Raw genomic sequence first — 14512 nt, forward strand, 5'->3', positions numbered from 1 at the left:
TCTTCACATCACCATGAACAGTGGCTTCCTTCCCTTACTCTGTCACTCCAGCTGGTCATCCTGGGCCGAGTGAAAAACTCTGTTCATCAGTTATTGTTCCAAAGGGAGCTGCAGATTTTTAAGTCCTGAACTGCACTGTGGCCTTTCATGCCAGTCTGATCTCCTCAAAGTGAGTGGATTATCTTTCTGGCCCAGGATTGGGATGCTACTGAAGCAACAACGAGGCTGTGATGGAGGAGCCAATGTGTAGGAGGAAAATCCCAGATCAAGGAAGGGGTGGAGAAAGAGATGGAGTTGCTTGGAAAAATAAAAATAACTTTATAGCTGAACTCTGGTTGGGGGGGAGGGTGCTTTCACAGCCTGTGCTTGACCTGCCCCAAGCACACCAACACTACTGTGATGATCACAGGGCAGTGAACAAGAAGTGGTGGCCATGCTCCAGCACTCACCTGAAAATGCCCATCACTCATGTGGAACAGTTATTTATTCTGCCTTAATTTAAAAGCTGGTGTACTCATTGAATGTCACTTCCCACATTTCTTTTTAAGCTGTTCTGTGCTGTTGCTGTGGGGAGGAGAGGGGGCTCAGAGCAACATGGGGATAAACAGGGGGCTTTCTAAAAGCTGTGTGATGCTTGTGCTGTGGGGAACCTTGTGCTTGGTACCACTGTGTGTTTTGGTTTTTTTTTTTTTATCAGGCTCGATCTTGTATATGCTGAAGTCATTGGAAATATGACATTGTTTATATTAAAGTTGCAAACACTCATGTGCTTCTCTGGGTGTCCTGGATAAGAGGGGAAGGAGGGTGTGGGGCTGCATGCAGAAAGTGACTAACACTGCTGCGTTTAAATTAAAGAGGAATTCCCTAATTTAAGCTGATCACAGCATCATGGAAGGGTTGAGGATCTTAAAGGCCAGGGGCAGGGATACCTTCTACTGCTCTAAACCTCATCCAGCCGGGCCTTGGATACTTCCAGGGATCCAGGGGCAGCCACAGCTCCTCAGGCCGCCCTGTGCCCAGCCTCACAGGGATGAACCTGCAGCTGTCAGGATTGGGATTTTTGATACAAGCAAAAATCAATGGCCCAGAAACGCAAAGAGGGGTTCAGGACAGCGGGACTGCGCCGAGCCCCGACAGGCGCGGACTGAGGCTCAGGAAGGGCGGGAGCGCACCGCCCCGTCCCATCCCCCCGCCCTCCGCAGTGGTTCCGTCCCGCCCCTTTCCTTGCCGGCGACTGGAGCGAACCATTGCGGCGACCTCTGCACTCGAGAGGGGGGGAAACGCCCCCCGCGCATGCGTCCGGCCGGTGCGTTGCTAGGGCGCGCGTGGTGACGGCGGCACGGCGGGGGCTCGTTGGGGACCCGCGGGCGGCCGGGGCGCTGGCGCTTGCCCGCTGCTCCCCGGAGCCCTCCGGCAGCCCCGGGGGAGCCTATGGAGAGCGGCCCGCGCAATGCCATAGTGTTCAACGCCTCCAAGGGCGAGAGCTTCACGCCGGCCGGCGGCTACAAGGCCCTGCGGAAAAGGCTGCGCGGCAGCTGGAAGGTGCTGAGGTGAGGGGCGGCTCTCGGGGCGCGGAGAGGCCCCGGCGGGGGTGTGTGAGCAGCCGAATGGCCTTTGGGGGTGTGTGGGCACCCGAGTGGCCTTTGGGGTGTTTGTCGTGAGCTGAGGTCGCTCTCTCGCGTTGATGGCGCCCTGTTGCATCTTCTGCCCCTGTGGGATGCTGTGCGTGGTTCTTGGGAGCTGCAGCTCACCTGGAGGAGATGGAGTGTGAGTTGTAAGGATGAGGCTCTTCATACAGGTTTGTGGGTCTGTGGATGGTACCGTTTATCTGATCACTGCAAAATACGGCATGAGCTGTTTGGGAGAGGATATCAGGGAAAGGCTCGTCCCCAGAGGGTGCTGGCACTGCCCAGGCTCCCCAGGGAATGGGCACGGCCCTGAGGCTGCCAGGGATGCCCAGGGTGGGGCTGTCGGGGTGTCTGTGCAGGGACAGTCCCATGGGCTCAGTGGGTCCCTTCCACCTCATCTTATTCTTTGGAATGTGGCCAGACCAAAAAGAAGAAAAAGAAAAATAACAGGAAGCTCCTCAGGTGCAAAGTTTAATAGCAGCTGTGACAGCTTGCAGCAGTTCTGGATCTGGCACAGTGCCTTGTCAGAGGAGCGTTGCTGTTTAGCTGGTTGGCATTTTTAAGGGTTATTTTTGCTCAAGTTGTCAACTTTAAACCCAGATAAAAGGATGTGAAGTGACTGAAGTGATTTGCTTTGTGTTCATTTGCAATTCCTTTATAAAAAAAAACAAGAGGAAAAAGTTGTGGTTCAGGACTGTATCCAAGAATAATGTGTGTCTTTATTAATCTATTCATAGCTTAAAAGATGAGATCACTTCTGAGAGACTGTTTGGGGTGAAATTGTGGATTACAGCAGGACCAAGAGAGAAGTTCAGTGCTGATGAGGTAAGAAGTCAATAATTGTTTTCAAGTTAGTTATGTTTTAAAATTTGCTTAAGTAGAAAAGAACAAGGCAGAAGACTTTGCTGTAATGCTACTTTAAATCAGTTTATATACATTGGAATTTGAATGTTTTTCTTATAGGGCAAAGTTAAATGCAAGCAGTCAAAACAATTCCTCTCCCCTCATCTCAATATAACTTCATGCAGTTTTGTGTGCAGCTTCTCATGTTTGTTTGTTTTCTGGATCTTTGTTGATTTCTAGTTTTCTGTTCTGAAGAAATTCCTGGAGGATGGTGGGGCCATCCTGGTGATGCTCAGAGAAGGTGGAGAGTCCCGGAATGGCACAAACATTAACTTCTTGTTAGAAGAATATGGGATCATTTTCAATAATGGTAATGCTACTTTTAGTCATCAATTTGAAAATTGAAAAGAGCAGGTTCAGCCTTTGTGGATACAAGCCAAGCAGATCTTTCTCACAAAGGATCTTTTGATCTAAAAGATTTTTTTCTTTAAATCTGCATGCACATGACAAGGTAATATTGAAGCACAGCAAAGGCTTTCCATGGACAGAGTGCATGGGCAACTTGGCCATTTCCATTCCTTTGCTGTAGTTGTTAGTTTTAATTTACTAAAAAAAATAATTTTAGGGAAATTTCTTGGTTAAAAAGCCATTAATTTAGAACATTTTCCATATGTTTTAAAGGATTGAATCACTTAATGCTCACGCTGAATAAGAAGTGGCACTTTTCTTTAGCAGACCAATAAAATATATCACTCATTAGTTTTGTGCTGCCAATATGGAAAAAAAACCCAACAACCCAAGGCAAGTGTGTGTCAATGTACATGAAATATTTGGGGCCTTTGGTGGCTTTTCTAGACCATGCCTTTTTTTACATCAATAGGACTCAATTAATCAAGTATTTGGAAGATGCATAAAAATGAAGTTGTAAAAGTTGATCCAGGCTGCTTTAACTGGATCATCTTTTTGTCTCTTTTGCTTTGCAGAAGATGGTGATGTGCTTAACTTTCTGTATTTTTTTTTTTTTTAATTTGCAAACATATTCCTATCCTAAATCTATTCTATCCAAAAGGAAACAATAGTAAAGGCTGATTTCAGTTTTGTGGTGTTAAAAGCATGACAGATTTGTGGTGTTCAAAGCAAACACCCAGGGAATCCAAGAGCTAAACTAGTTTTTCTTTGCTAAATCTAACACACTGATCAGCTGAGATGTCAATTTCTATATTTTTTTCTTTTTTCAAGATGCTGTAGTACGAAATGTGTATTACAAGTACCACCACCCTAAAGAAGCCCTAATCTCTGATGGAGTTTTGAACAGGTGAGTTTTGGGGTATGGGAATCTTCACAGTAAACTCTTGTAAACTGGATTGTTTTCAGTAAGGCTTGTTTTTCAATATCTTGTAGGGGAATCAGTGAAGCTGCAAAGAAAACAGTGCTGGAGACAGCAGATGAAGATGGAAGGGGCCATGACTCACAGTAAGTGTTTTCTCTGAGGAAACTGCTGTGAAAATGTGTAGAACACCTCAGAATTGGCAGGTTTGGGATTAGCAGCAGTACTCTGTGCTTATGGTGAGGTTTTCTAATGCATTTCTTATGTTCTTGTGCTTCTTAGGTTATATCTGGGAAGGAGAATCTGTTTAGTAGAGCTTGGTAACCTCTGAAGGAGCAGGAGGGATAGGTTTGGAAAGGAATTATTGTTCTCATGACCAGATCTTGTTGGCCTCTAGTCTGTGGGTTTCAGTTTGAGTTCTGTGAATCTGCCCAGCCTGCCTGGTGCATGCAGGTGCTTATGGAATTCCTGTATTTCCTGCAGAGCTCTCACCTTTGTTTACCCTTTTGGAGCCACACTGAATGTGATGAAGCCAGCAGTGGCAATCCTGTCCACAGGGTCTGTCTGCTTCCCACTCAACAGGCCTGTCCTGGCTTTCTATCAGCATGAGGTATGAGCTGCCTGAGGCCCTCCCTGCATTCCCCCTGCCCCACACAGAGACTGTGAGTGGATCTTTTGGGGCTACTTACAAACCCACCTCAGTTTTTGATGTATCTGCAAACTCCAGATGAGCCCACTGACTCCTGACTTTTTTTATGGTAAACTTTGCATAGGACTCAGAGGAGAATTAATGAAGTGGTCAGAAAAGATTACATATTTTTTTGGTTGGCTGGTGGATGTCTTTAATTCTTTAAAGTTTTGAGGTTTTTCTGCTGTTTTACTAATAATTTATTAAATAAGATTGTCCCTAACTCTGTAAGTACAGCACATTGAATTCCAAGGTTCTCACCTTGGAACCAGTAGATTTTTCATATATTATTTTACTCATCCAGCCCTGTTAATTTATAAAAATAAATTCAGAAATTTAATAATAAAGAGTTACAAGCACAGGATTGATATTGTTAATGAATGTGAACAAGTTAATGCAGTTTTTTACTATGTGGACAATGCATTTTTTTACTATGTAGACAAGTAATGCAGTGCAATAACAATCGCCTCTAAAGCTGTGATTTGGAAGGAATTTTTGCTATATTGTATTCTTTCTTGGTAGAGTAAAGGTGGAAAGATGGCAGCCCTGGGATCTTCCCACATGTTCAGTGATCAGTATTTAGATAAAGAAGAAAATGGTAAGATCATGGTAAGTTGGAGTTTTTTGGGAGGTTTTTTTTTATCTTTGAAAACACCTTTTTGTATCTTCACAACATTTGTAAAGCACTCCAGGCTCAGCTTCATTTTAGAGCAAGACAGCTATGAAATGAATTCAGTATGGGAATTCTTAGCCAATACTAAGAGATATTCTTTGATTTATTATCTTTTTTTTTTTTTTCATGGTATGTTATTTAATAGATTTAATAGGAATATTTAAGCATAGAATGAGATTACTTGGATGCTCCTGAAAGTAATTGAGTTTTGCCCTTCCCCAGGATGTGCTTTTCCAGTGGCTCACAACATCAGATATCCACTTAAACCAGATGGATATGGAGGACCCTGAGGTAAGACAGATCCATCACAAGGAGGTAAAGAGCAGTGGGATCAGCACTGGTCTTGGCACACCCTGTGTTCATCACAGAGTGGTTAACAGCAGGATGGGTGCTGCTGTTGTTGCACAACCTTTATTCATGGCCTAAGATTGAGTAGACAGATGGCTCAGGTGTAAAAATTCATGGTACCACTCAGCCTTAGATTGCTATTCATCATCACATATAACTTGTGAAGGTCTCTTTCCAATTTGCCCATGTTTATGAGATGGACTGCTGCAGTGTGATGAGTTTGCACTTCACTCTGAGCCCTGAGACAAGAGGAATGTGCAGGAAGGAAAGGCAGATTTTCTGTGTGTGAGCAGGAATCAACCTGTGTGTCAGTTTTAGTTGTATACAAATGCTTTTTTTATTTGGAAATATCTTTTTGTGATTAAAATGTATACTCTGTGTGCATAAAAACCAGCAGTTTGCACAGTTGATTAGTAAGCTGTCTGTTTTAAAGAATTAACAGAAATGCAAATAGGATTGTTGTGTAGCTTTACAGCTGAGAGAAGAGGTGGCACAGTTACTGATCTAGTGAGCTGCACTGCAAAGGGCCAGAGTGAAAACAAAGAAAGAGTGAAATATTTATTTCTAAGAGAGATTTTAGGTGAGATATGAGGTAGAAAGGGACAATAGGAATGGGTTGGCCATTTCAGATGCCAGGGGTGTGTGTCTGTATGTCTGTGTGCTCAGATTTCAGACTACACCGTGCTCCCAGACACGGCCGCGCTCTCCGAGCAGCTGCGAGTGTGCCTGCAGGAGGGAGATGAGAACCCCAGAGACTTCACAAAGCTCTTTGATACATCCCTTTATCAGCTGGACACAACTGCCCTCCCTTCAGTTATCAAGTCAGCAGCTGTAATTTTCTTATTACTTATTTATTTATTCCATTTGGTGTTCTGCATTTTCTGTTTGTGCTTAAACTGTGTCTCCTTAAGAGCAGGAAGGAATGAGCATTTTGAATATGGATGTACCAGAAAATAGATTTGTACAGTGTGGCAATGATGTTTTCTCTTGCTTCTTGTCTTAGCTGTAGTTTCTGGCCTTCTTTTCTCCTTTTTTTTTCTGACTACATGAGATTCATTGATTTGATATTTTGAGAAATGTCTGCAGTGAAGTTGGGCACTTTCTGGAGTGGTAACTGAGAACTGCTCGTTTTTCCACTTTTGAATTACTTGGCATTTACTGGACGCTGTGTTTCAGTCACCTCTGCATTTCCCAATAATTGTGTTTTGAGGTGTATCAGCTGCTCAGTTTCACCAGTTTTTGTCTCTCTCAGTTTTGTCCATCATAACTCCCCTGTTACCCAGATCATGTCTGAACACTTTGAGTAGTAGCAGCTTAACACAGATTCCATAAACTCCACTCTGCTGGGGACACTTTTTCTTCTTACTCTCTATTTCTTGTATTTTCACTAGTTGTGAATACACAGGATCTCCCTTCTGACCCCATAACAAATACTTCTTTAAAAAGTAACTTCTGGTTATTGACTTCCTTATAAACTTTTCTGAAATCTCAGTTCTGCTTATTTTGTGCTGGATCACTTTTCCTTCATCTGTGTTCATCCTGCTAAAAGTCAATTGTAGAATTGAGCTGTGATTTTTTAGTCACCTTATATATCCACCTATCATCTTCCCCTGTCACAACTGTAATTTTCTTACTGTAGAAGTTATTTATTACTGATCTGTAGTTTTCTGAGGTCCTTATAAAATTGACATCTCATTTTTTTGTGCTGTTACATTGCAAAACTTTGATGCTGATGTGTTCACAAAAATCCATCTCTATAGCCTGCTAGTGGAAATAGATGTGGTATCACTTTTTTCCTCATACTTGGAAATTTTCTGTGCTGCAGAGCTTATGAAGAGCTGAATATGAAACATGAACCCCTCCAACTCATTCAGCCTGAATTTGAGACTCCACTACCTGTGCTCCAGCCAGCTGTGAGTAATTTTCTTCCTTGTATATTACAGGGAGAACCCTTCCCCATGAAAGTTGGACTTGATAATCTTGGATGTCTGTTCCAACCTTAATGAGTCTCTATTTCATTTGTTTCATGCAGAGTCTCTGTATGTCATTTCCATGGTTCTGTAAAAGAAGTAGTGAGAAATGCTGTAGCAATAACTAATCACTTGGGAGCTGACTACACTGCAGGGCCTATCTTTTAGGAAAGAGCACTCATTTACACTTCTAATTTATTAAAAGAGCTTCAAAATGTAGTGTGTGGTACCAAAACAGAATCTTTGTGTGGTGAGCCTTTGATGAGTAGCTGCTCCCAGTCCTGAGAGGTGGCTCAGCCTTCCCAGTGAAAACAGAATGTGGTATTTGAGAAAGCTGTGCTGGTGAAGGTACTGCACTGCCTGCTGCCAGGGAGGAGCCAGTCTGTCCTGCTCTGCCTCCATCTCCCAGATCCTCAGGGGAAGCAGAAAGTGGAGCTTTGGTCTTTTACAGCAGGAGCTGATCAAACTTTAACCAGCAATGTTTGGGCTGACAGCAACAACACAAGCTATGGTTGTGTCAAACTCACTTCAGAAGGCAGGAATCTCTCAGTATCTGAATTTTGGCACCATTGTTCCATCCTGCTTTACCCTGACCACTGAGAAAGCATCCCTGGGATCCTTTAGAGCTTCAGGAGTGCAACTGAAAGTGGTGTCTCCTTCACTGCTTTTTAAAAACCCAAGTTCAGCTTGTGACATAAATGGTGCCTGCATGAAACAGAAATTCTCTGACCAGAATTGATGTCAGTATGTTTTCAGTGAGGTGTTAGGGCTAATTTAGTTCCTCAGCTCTCAGCCATCACCTGGGTCTCATGGAGCAAAACTGAAACTGCAAATAAGAATGTCTAGTTGGGATGCTGGGTGATGATTCTGGCATACATGTGGCTAAATTCTTTTGGAATGTTCAGTTATTTTTACAACATAAAAATGGGATTTTCAAATGGTGCCACTTGGTTCCATGGCTTTGGAGTTGCTTTTGACTTTTTAAAGGGTTTCTTCAAATCCAATATAAGTTCAAAACTATTGTCTTAGAGATCTACAAAGTATAAGAAACAAATGTGGCAATCAAGCATGCTGCTGTTTCTGTCCAAGGTTTTCCCACCTGCTTTCAAAGAATTGCCTCCTCCTGCTCTGGAGCTGTTTGACTTGGATGAAACGTTTTCCTCAGAGAAAGCACGTCTTGCAGAGATCACAAACAAATGTAGGTGGAGCAGATTGTTTGCACATTTAAAATAAAAGTCCATTTTTTTCAGGGGAAAATTGTTATATTTAATTCTAATGCATGGACCTCATTTAGGAAAATCTACTGCCCTTATCCTGATTTAAGAAATTGAAAAGCTTTGGAAATTAATAGTGCAACTTTATGTACCATGAAATTATATTTTGTCTGTTACATGACATTTTATCATGCTTCTGCCTGCTATTTCCTATATTGTGCATAAATTGCTTTGTGCACTCTGGCTGATAAATTTCACATCCTTTTTATGCTTTGAAGTTAAAATGTTAAGATTATTCTAAACACATAAAGATGAGCAGTACTGGCTGCAGGAATACATCATGGCTGGTCCACTGAGCTTAGTGATGGGACTGAACCTCCCAGGATGCCAACAGCAAATGGAGATTCAGAGCAGGTTTTTGGCCAGCTGTTCCAGATGTGTGACACTCACCTGCCTTCTTCCCTGGGTGCTTGTTTAGGCACTGACGATGACCTGGAGTTCTACGTGCGGAAATGCGGCGACATCCTGGGAGTGACCAGTGAACTCCCAAAGGACAAGCAAGATGCCAAATATATCCTGGAGCACATCTTCTTCCAAGTGGTTGAGTTTAAGAAACTGAATCAGGTATTTTTAATAACAATTACAAGTGAGTAGTTGCTTGTAGCAGCAGTGAGGGTGGTGTGTCATTGTAGCAGCTACACTTGTCACAGGCAAGAGGTGATGTAAGACATTAGCTGTGCAATAAATGAGAGCAGTGAAGTGTGATCCAGAGTACTTATGGCTGTTAATCTCCATAAAACATGTACTGCTCAATTTATTAAGTCTCTCATTTCTTTTAATTGGGGGATTAGTACATGCAAGTGTAGTTTGTAATTGCAGCTAAATCCAGTTCATTGCTGGTGCCTGAGTGAGAGCAGGGAGTCCTCAGGAGTGTTCAGTGCTCTGGCCAGTACTGCAGTGCAGAGGTGACCAGCATTGCTCCTCAGGGGCTGCACTGAAATGCAGCTGTGCTGAAAGAATTCTTCATAGCAAATTTAATAGTTCAAAGTGTATTTGGAGCATATTGGCAGAGCTGCAGTTTGTGCTAACATGAATTGCCTGTTTCACATGTAATCTATTTAAGCCAAAAATCTTGCAGTTCTGCCCTGTTTTTAAAGCTCTTTTTTCTTCTTTTTTTTTCCTTCCTCTTCCCTTACTTAAGGAACATGATACTGACCCAAGTGAAGCTGGATTCCAGAACAGTACCTGAGACCTGGCTTTCCCCAGTTTGAGATAGACCTTTTAGGGAAAGTATATTTTTCCATTTTTAAAGTCTCTCTTCTCAGTGTATTGATTGGGACTGTCTCAGTAGTTCACTGGATGCTTGGATCATTTATGTATGGTAGTTCAGATAATTAATGCCTTCTAGGGAACTGCTTGTATTTCACAAGCACTTTCCAAAGAATTTCTTATTTTTCTACTTCTTTATTGAAACTGTAATTTTTTAATATATTAAAAAAATAATATACCATGAAAATGTGTTTTGAGTCCTTCTTTCTGGCTCCAGCTTTTGTTTTCCTGTAGTTAAGTCTTTCTGTTGGTTCTCCTGGTGTACATGAAATCCTTAATTACACTGTGAGAAGGGTTGTCATTTTGGTTTGTGAACTGAGGACATAAAATAGAGCCATAATTTCAACAGGAGCTGCTGAAAATACATTTATCACCCTGAGGCCAGCCTCCTTTTGTCTCTCTGCCAGAGAGAACTAAGGAGAGGTGAGTTTGTTACTGTAGAAAGAAACATTTCTTCCAAGGGAGGGGAGGATTTGAAATTAAGCAATAATGACATTGTTGCAATTGCTGCCTCATAGCAGACTGGAACTACAGAATTTTAAAAAGAGAGGACAGCACATGGATGAAAACCTTAAGATTTAATGTATCATTATTAAGAAACTGTGATACTGCACAGTAACTCATGAATATTTTTACTTCCATTTATTTGATATCTAGCTCACACCCTGAGGTAGTGAGTTCAGTAATGCACAGGAGTGGAAATCCAGGTTAAATTCATTGACCATGAAATGTTGAAGCTCAATGCACAGCAAAAATAGAGCCAGGGAGATCAGTGGTGAGAAGAAAAGATTTGTCAGCATCATCAACACCACACCTCTATTGCAAGGATATTTTTTTATATTAACATGGTGAAATTGCATTATAAAGACTTTTTTGGCTGTCAGTCTGACACTCAAATTGTTAAATTCTTCCCCCACTCAGGCCTTCCGTGACTTCTGTGCTTTACCTTGCTCTGCCATGGTTTTTAAAATTTTGCAAAAAATCTGTTCATCTTTTTATTCTCCCCAAATACCTTTTATTTTACATTTCTTCATGCTTCACATAGCATCTTGGCACAAGCTTTTCTAAAGGAGGTGCCCCAAATCTCCTGATCAGTTGAGATGTGCTAATATAACATTAGCAGAAGTGCTTGTATCTCTTCCTCCACTGCAGCCATTCCCCTTTCACAGAAGCATGTTGGAAATTTTTCATTTATTCCTCTGTTTTCCTTTAAGGCCATGGTTGTGTTTGTCACCCAGAGCACTTTTTACAGTCCAGCTCCAGATTTACACAACAAGCTTAATCTCTTCTCCTGTGCAGTATCAATAGCAATCAGTCAGCCAGCACAGGCTGCAGCTGAACCAAGCCCCTGAGTGCTCCTCTTGCTCATTTTAGCTCTGGTTTGTACTCTGGGGTGTTTATACTTCAAACTGTAAATAACTTCTGTTTCCCAGCCCTGTTTCAAGTTGTTTTGTCACCTGTTCCTGATGTTGTAACATGGTTTAAAAGAAGCCATGTGAGCAGCCAGGGGATACAAGCAGCTCCCTGTTTTCTCGGTGTCTCTGAGGCCTCTCTGATAGCTGAAGAACAATTTTTTTCAGAATTGATGTTTTTTTGCTAGTGTGGGATACATGTAGCTCCTACCTCTCTTTCAGATCTGTGCCTTTGGCCCTCTGAAAGTATTTAAACTTACTTTGTAACTAGAAACACTTTAGTCATGGGAGCGTGATACATGTAAAATTTATGGCTGACTGACAGAATTTCTAAGGAATACAAGTGTGCTTTCAAGAGGTGAGGTGAGGCTAGGGGGAGCAGGTTGGGCACAGAGCTAGTGAGGGAGTTTATATATTAATGAAATTACTGCTGTGATTCATAAAAGTTGGTTACAAGCAACTCTTGCTGCTTTCTCTTTTTGTCTCTGTCCTCTCATGCAGCATAACTGATTACCCCTTAATCTGCCTCTAAAAAAGGGGGACAGTACACTGGCTATTCAGCAAACCATAAATGTCCTGAAAATTGATTTTAACAAGTTCCTCCTCCCTTTCTTTGCTGTAAGCTGGGACGGGAGAGGAACATCAGGATTGCGCGAATGGGGTGAGATCTAACAGGAGAGTGTGAAAAGTCTCAAATGGGTGGGTGCGATGGCCTGGACTCCTTTCCTTCCCGCCCCTTGCGCGGTGGCCGGGACAAGCAGTGACACCATGCATGAGGCAGGCCGGGGGTGCCCGGGGGCCGCTCCCCGGCTGTGCTTTCCCGGCGCACCGGAGAGGGATCCGCAGCGCCCCCGCGCTCCCGGCGGGCAGCGCCGGCCCCACAGCCACGGCCCCGGGGCTGCAGCCGCGTCCCGCTGCCCGCTCTCCGCCGGGACCCGCCCCGAGCCCTCCGCCAGGTAACGGGGACGGGCGGGGCGAGGGATCGGGCACGGCCAGCTGGGAGGATTCCGCACCAGGCTGCGCCCTGTGGGGCTGTAGCAGCCCTGCGTGTTCAGGGGGAGGGCAGCGAGAGTCAGAGACCAGCAGCAGAGAGACGTTTGGATCTTTATTGTGCTCATATAAACAGAGGGATCGGGGAGGAGGAGGAGCCAGCAAGGCTGCGGCTCTCGGGGGTGCCATCACCAGCCCAAACATTCCCCATCACCAGTGCGGACTCGGCCGCTCCAGGTGGGCAGATTTAGCTTGTCACCACTGCTGCCATCACCACTCAAGCCGCTGGCAGCACCTTCTGTGCTGCAGCGCGGATCCCTGCTCCTCCCAGGAGGGGGACAGGCACCCGGCAGCGTCACAGAACATCGTGCAGAAACACAGGTCCAGGGGTGATGTGGCTGGTTTGGAGCATTCCAGTAAGCATAACTCCTCAGAGCTGACATCGAGGGACATGCTGGTATCCATAAAGGATTTTATTGCTGAGATGTCCCACCTGGGTGCTGGCACTTTCCCAAGTGCTGAGACATCTCCAGACAGCTCAGAGCTCTTGAAGAGCAGGCTCTCCAGTGGTTTGTAGTTCTTGCAAGGTGTCGAGGTGTACTGTGATGCCACATTCATCAGGCAGCCATCTCTGCTGGGGTGCTCACAGGGAAAACCAGAGAGCTCAAGCGAGGTCTGGCCACAGTGGCCCTTGCAGAAGCAGACAAGACTGAGGTCAGAGATGCTCTGGGTCAGGCTGTGCAGCTCAGTCATCACACAGCTGCTCAGAGACTCCACCTGCTTGACAACACACAGAGAACTGCCACTTGCTGTGTTGTCCAAGTCCACAGGAAGCTCCCAGGTGTCGTGTTTGGAAGCACTGCCAGAGTCCCTGTAATAGCTCACAACAGGAGAAGAATAGCTATGGCTGGAGGAGCTGGCCAAGAATCCATTTTCCAGGATTTCCTTTCTGGTCAGAATGCTGGTACTGTGCCTCTGGGTGGACAGCATGGTGCAGAATCCAGCAGCTCTCTGCCTTGTGGAGAAAGATCAGGATAAACCTGTTACTGTTCAGTATAATTCACCAATGGATTACAGACTTACAGTAGCAGGACCACTCCTGGCAAAATCCTCTCTCAGTCTTGCAAGGAGCTGAGCAGGATCCAGGACATGAAGGAGGGCATCCATCCTATCACTCTTTTTAGGGTAAAACAGTTCCACCACAGCCTGTTAGTTGCTCAAAGGTTATTGTGAAACCTCTCTAAAGTTGTATTTTATTTCACCTCAGCCTAGATATCGCTACTCTTAGCTTTGTACAGGGGATAGAGGTATTTTATCCTCATTCCTGCAGTCAGAGGGCCAGTCACCCCAGCTAGAATTAAGTTCATTCGAGAAGGAGGCACCAAAACCAGGCTCTGGCTAGGATGGGAGAGGTTGAGGATCAGCTCTCATCTTACTTTAGGTCCTACACACAACAACCCTCATCTCCAGCTCCTTCCTGAAGGACTGGGTAGGCCAGGGAAGGGCATGGCTATACTCCAAACTCAGCTTAACTCTGCTCTGACTGCACGTTAAACAGTGATAAATAGCTCCTAAATTTACTGTAATGGGGCTGTATAGCCAGTCTAGAAGGAAAGTCTTCTTTAAGAGAATAAACCCTGCTTTTTTTACCATTTAGGAAATAAATGAAGGAATAAGAAAACAGAATAAATAGTACCTTCAGCTCCTGTGAAGACCCTTTGATGTTCTCGACCCTTCTCTACTTGTGTTACTTACAGCAGTTTTATAGTTCTGGTAATCAATTAACAGCATGATTTCCTAATTAAGCTAATTTGGGAGAGGGAGGAGCTTCTGTTTGCCGTTTATTAAGCACAGGGGCAGTGAGAGTGGGTGATGGCTGATTGAAGGAGGTACTCTGTGGGCTGGCTTGTGGTTGTCCTGTCAGTGGGTCCTTAGTAAGGTGACACTTCAAGTCTTGCCTTGTGTTTTGTGAGCTGTTGATTAGGAATATCCATGTGTACAGACCTTACATTGATATAGACAGTATATGTTAATATTTGGGCAGTGCTGTCAAGCACGGGGTTGGATTGTTGTGGCTGTCCTGGGTAGGG

At 44.1% G+C, this 14512-nt stretch overlaps 2 protein-coding genes across 2 annotated transcripts; one reads left to right on the forward strand and one right to left on the reverse strand.

Annotated features, from left to right (window-relative positions):
• The first annotated feature begins 1339 nt into the window (after window positions 1–1339).
• Window positions 1340–10197, forward strand: IFT52 (intraflagellar transport 52). Its single transcript, XM_058036504.1, has 13 exons — window positions 1340–1550; window positions 2366–2453; window positions 2712–2841; window positions 3711–3786; window positions 3873–3944; window positions 4282–4408; window positions 5009–5095; window positions 5382–5450; window positions 6174–6328; window positions 7333–7420; window positions 8567–8675; window positions 9170–9315; window positions 9893–10197. The coding sequence occupies exons 1-13, from the start codon at window positions 1432–1434 to the stop codon at window positions 9938–9940; spliced, it is 1314 nt and encodes a 437-aa protein (XP_057892487.1). The 5' UTR covers window positions 1340–1431; the 3' UTR covers window positions 9941–10197.
• Window positions 10198–12692: 2495 nt separating this feature from the next.
• On the reverse strand, window positions 12693–13412 carry LOC131090911 (uncharacterized). Its single transcript, XM_058036577.1, has one exon. It carries the CDS (start codon window positions 13410–13412, stop codon window positions 12693–12695), a length of 720 nt encoding a protein of 239 aa, XP_057892560.1.
• Between the last annotated feature and the right edge of the window lie 1100 nt (window positions 13413–14512).

This window comes from Melospiza georgiana, chromosome 17 (assembly GCF_028018845.1).
Source record: "Melospiza georgiana isolate bMelGeo1 chromosome 17, bMelGeo1.pri, whole genome shotgun sequence".
Taxonomy (NCBI): Eukaryota; Metazoa; Chordata; class Aves; order Passeriformes; family Passerellidae; genus Melospiza; species Melospiza georgiana.

What these genes read in the sequence shown, in the direction of transcription:
- IFT52 (XM_058036504.1), top strand. Translation starts at nt 1,432, where the DNA reads ATGGAGAGCGGCCCGCGCAATGCCATAGTGTTCAACGCCTCCAAGGGC. An exon ending in AAGAAAATGGTAAGATCATG is followed by an intron (nt 5,096 to 5,381) that starts GTAAGTTGGAGT and finishes GCCCTTCCCCAG; the next exon opens with GATGTGCTTTTCCAGTGGCT. An exon ending in TGCAGAGATCACAAACAAAT is followed by an intron (nt 8,676 to 9,169) that starts GTAGGTGGAGCA and finishes GTGCTTGTTTAG; the next exon opens with GCACTGACGATGACCTGGAG.
- LOC131090911 (XM_058036577.1), bottom strand. Translation starts at nt 13,412, where the DNA reads ATGCTGTCCACCCAGAGGCACAGTACCAGCATTCTGACCAGAAAGGAA.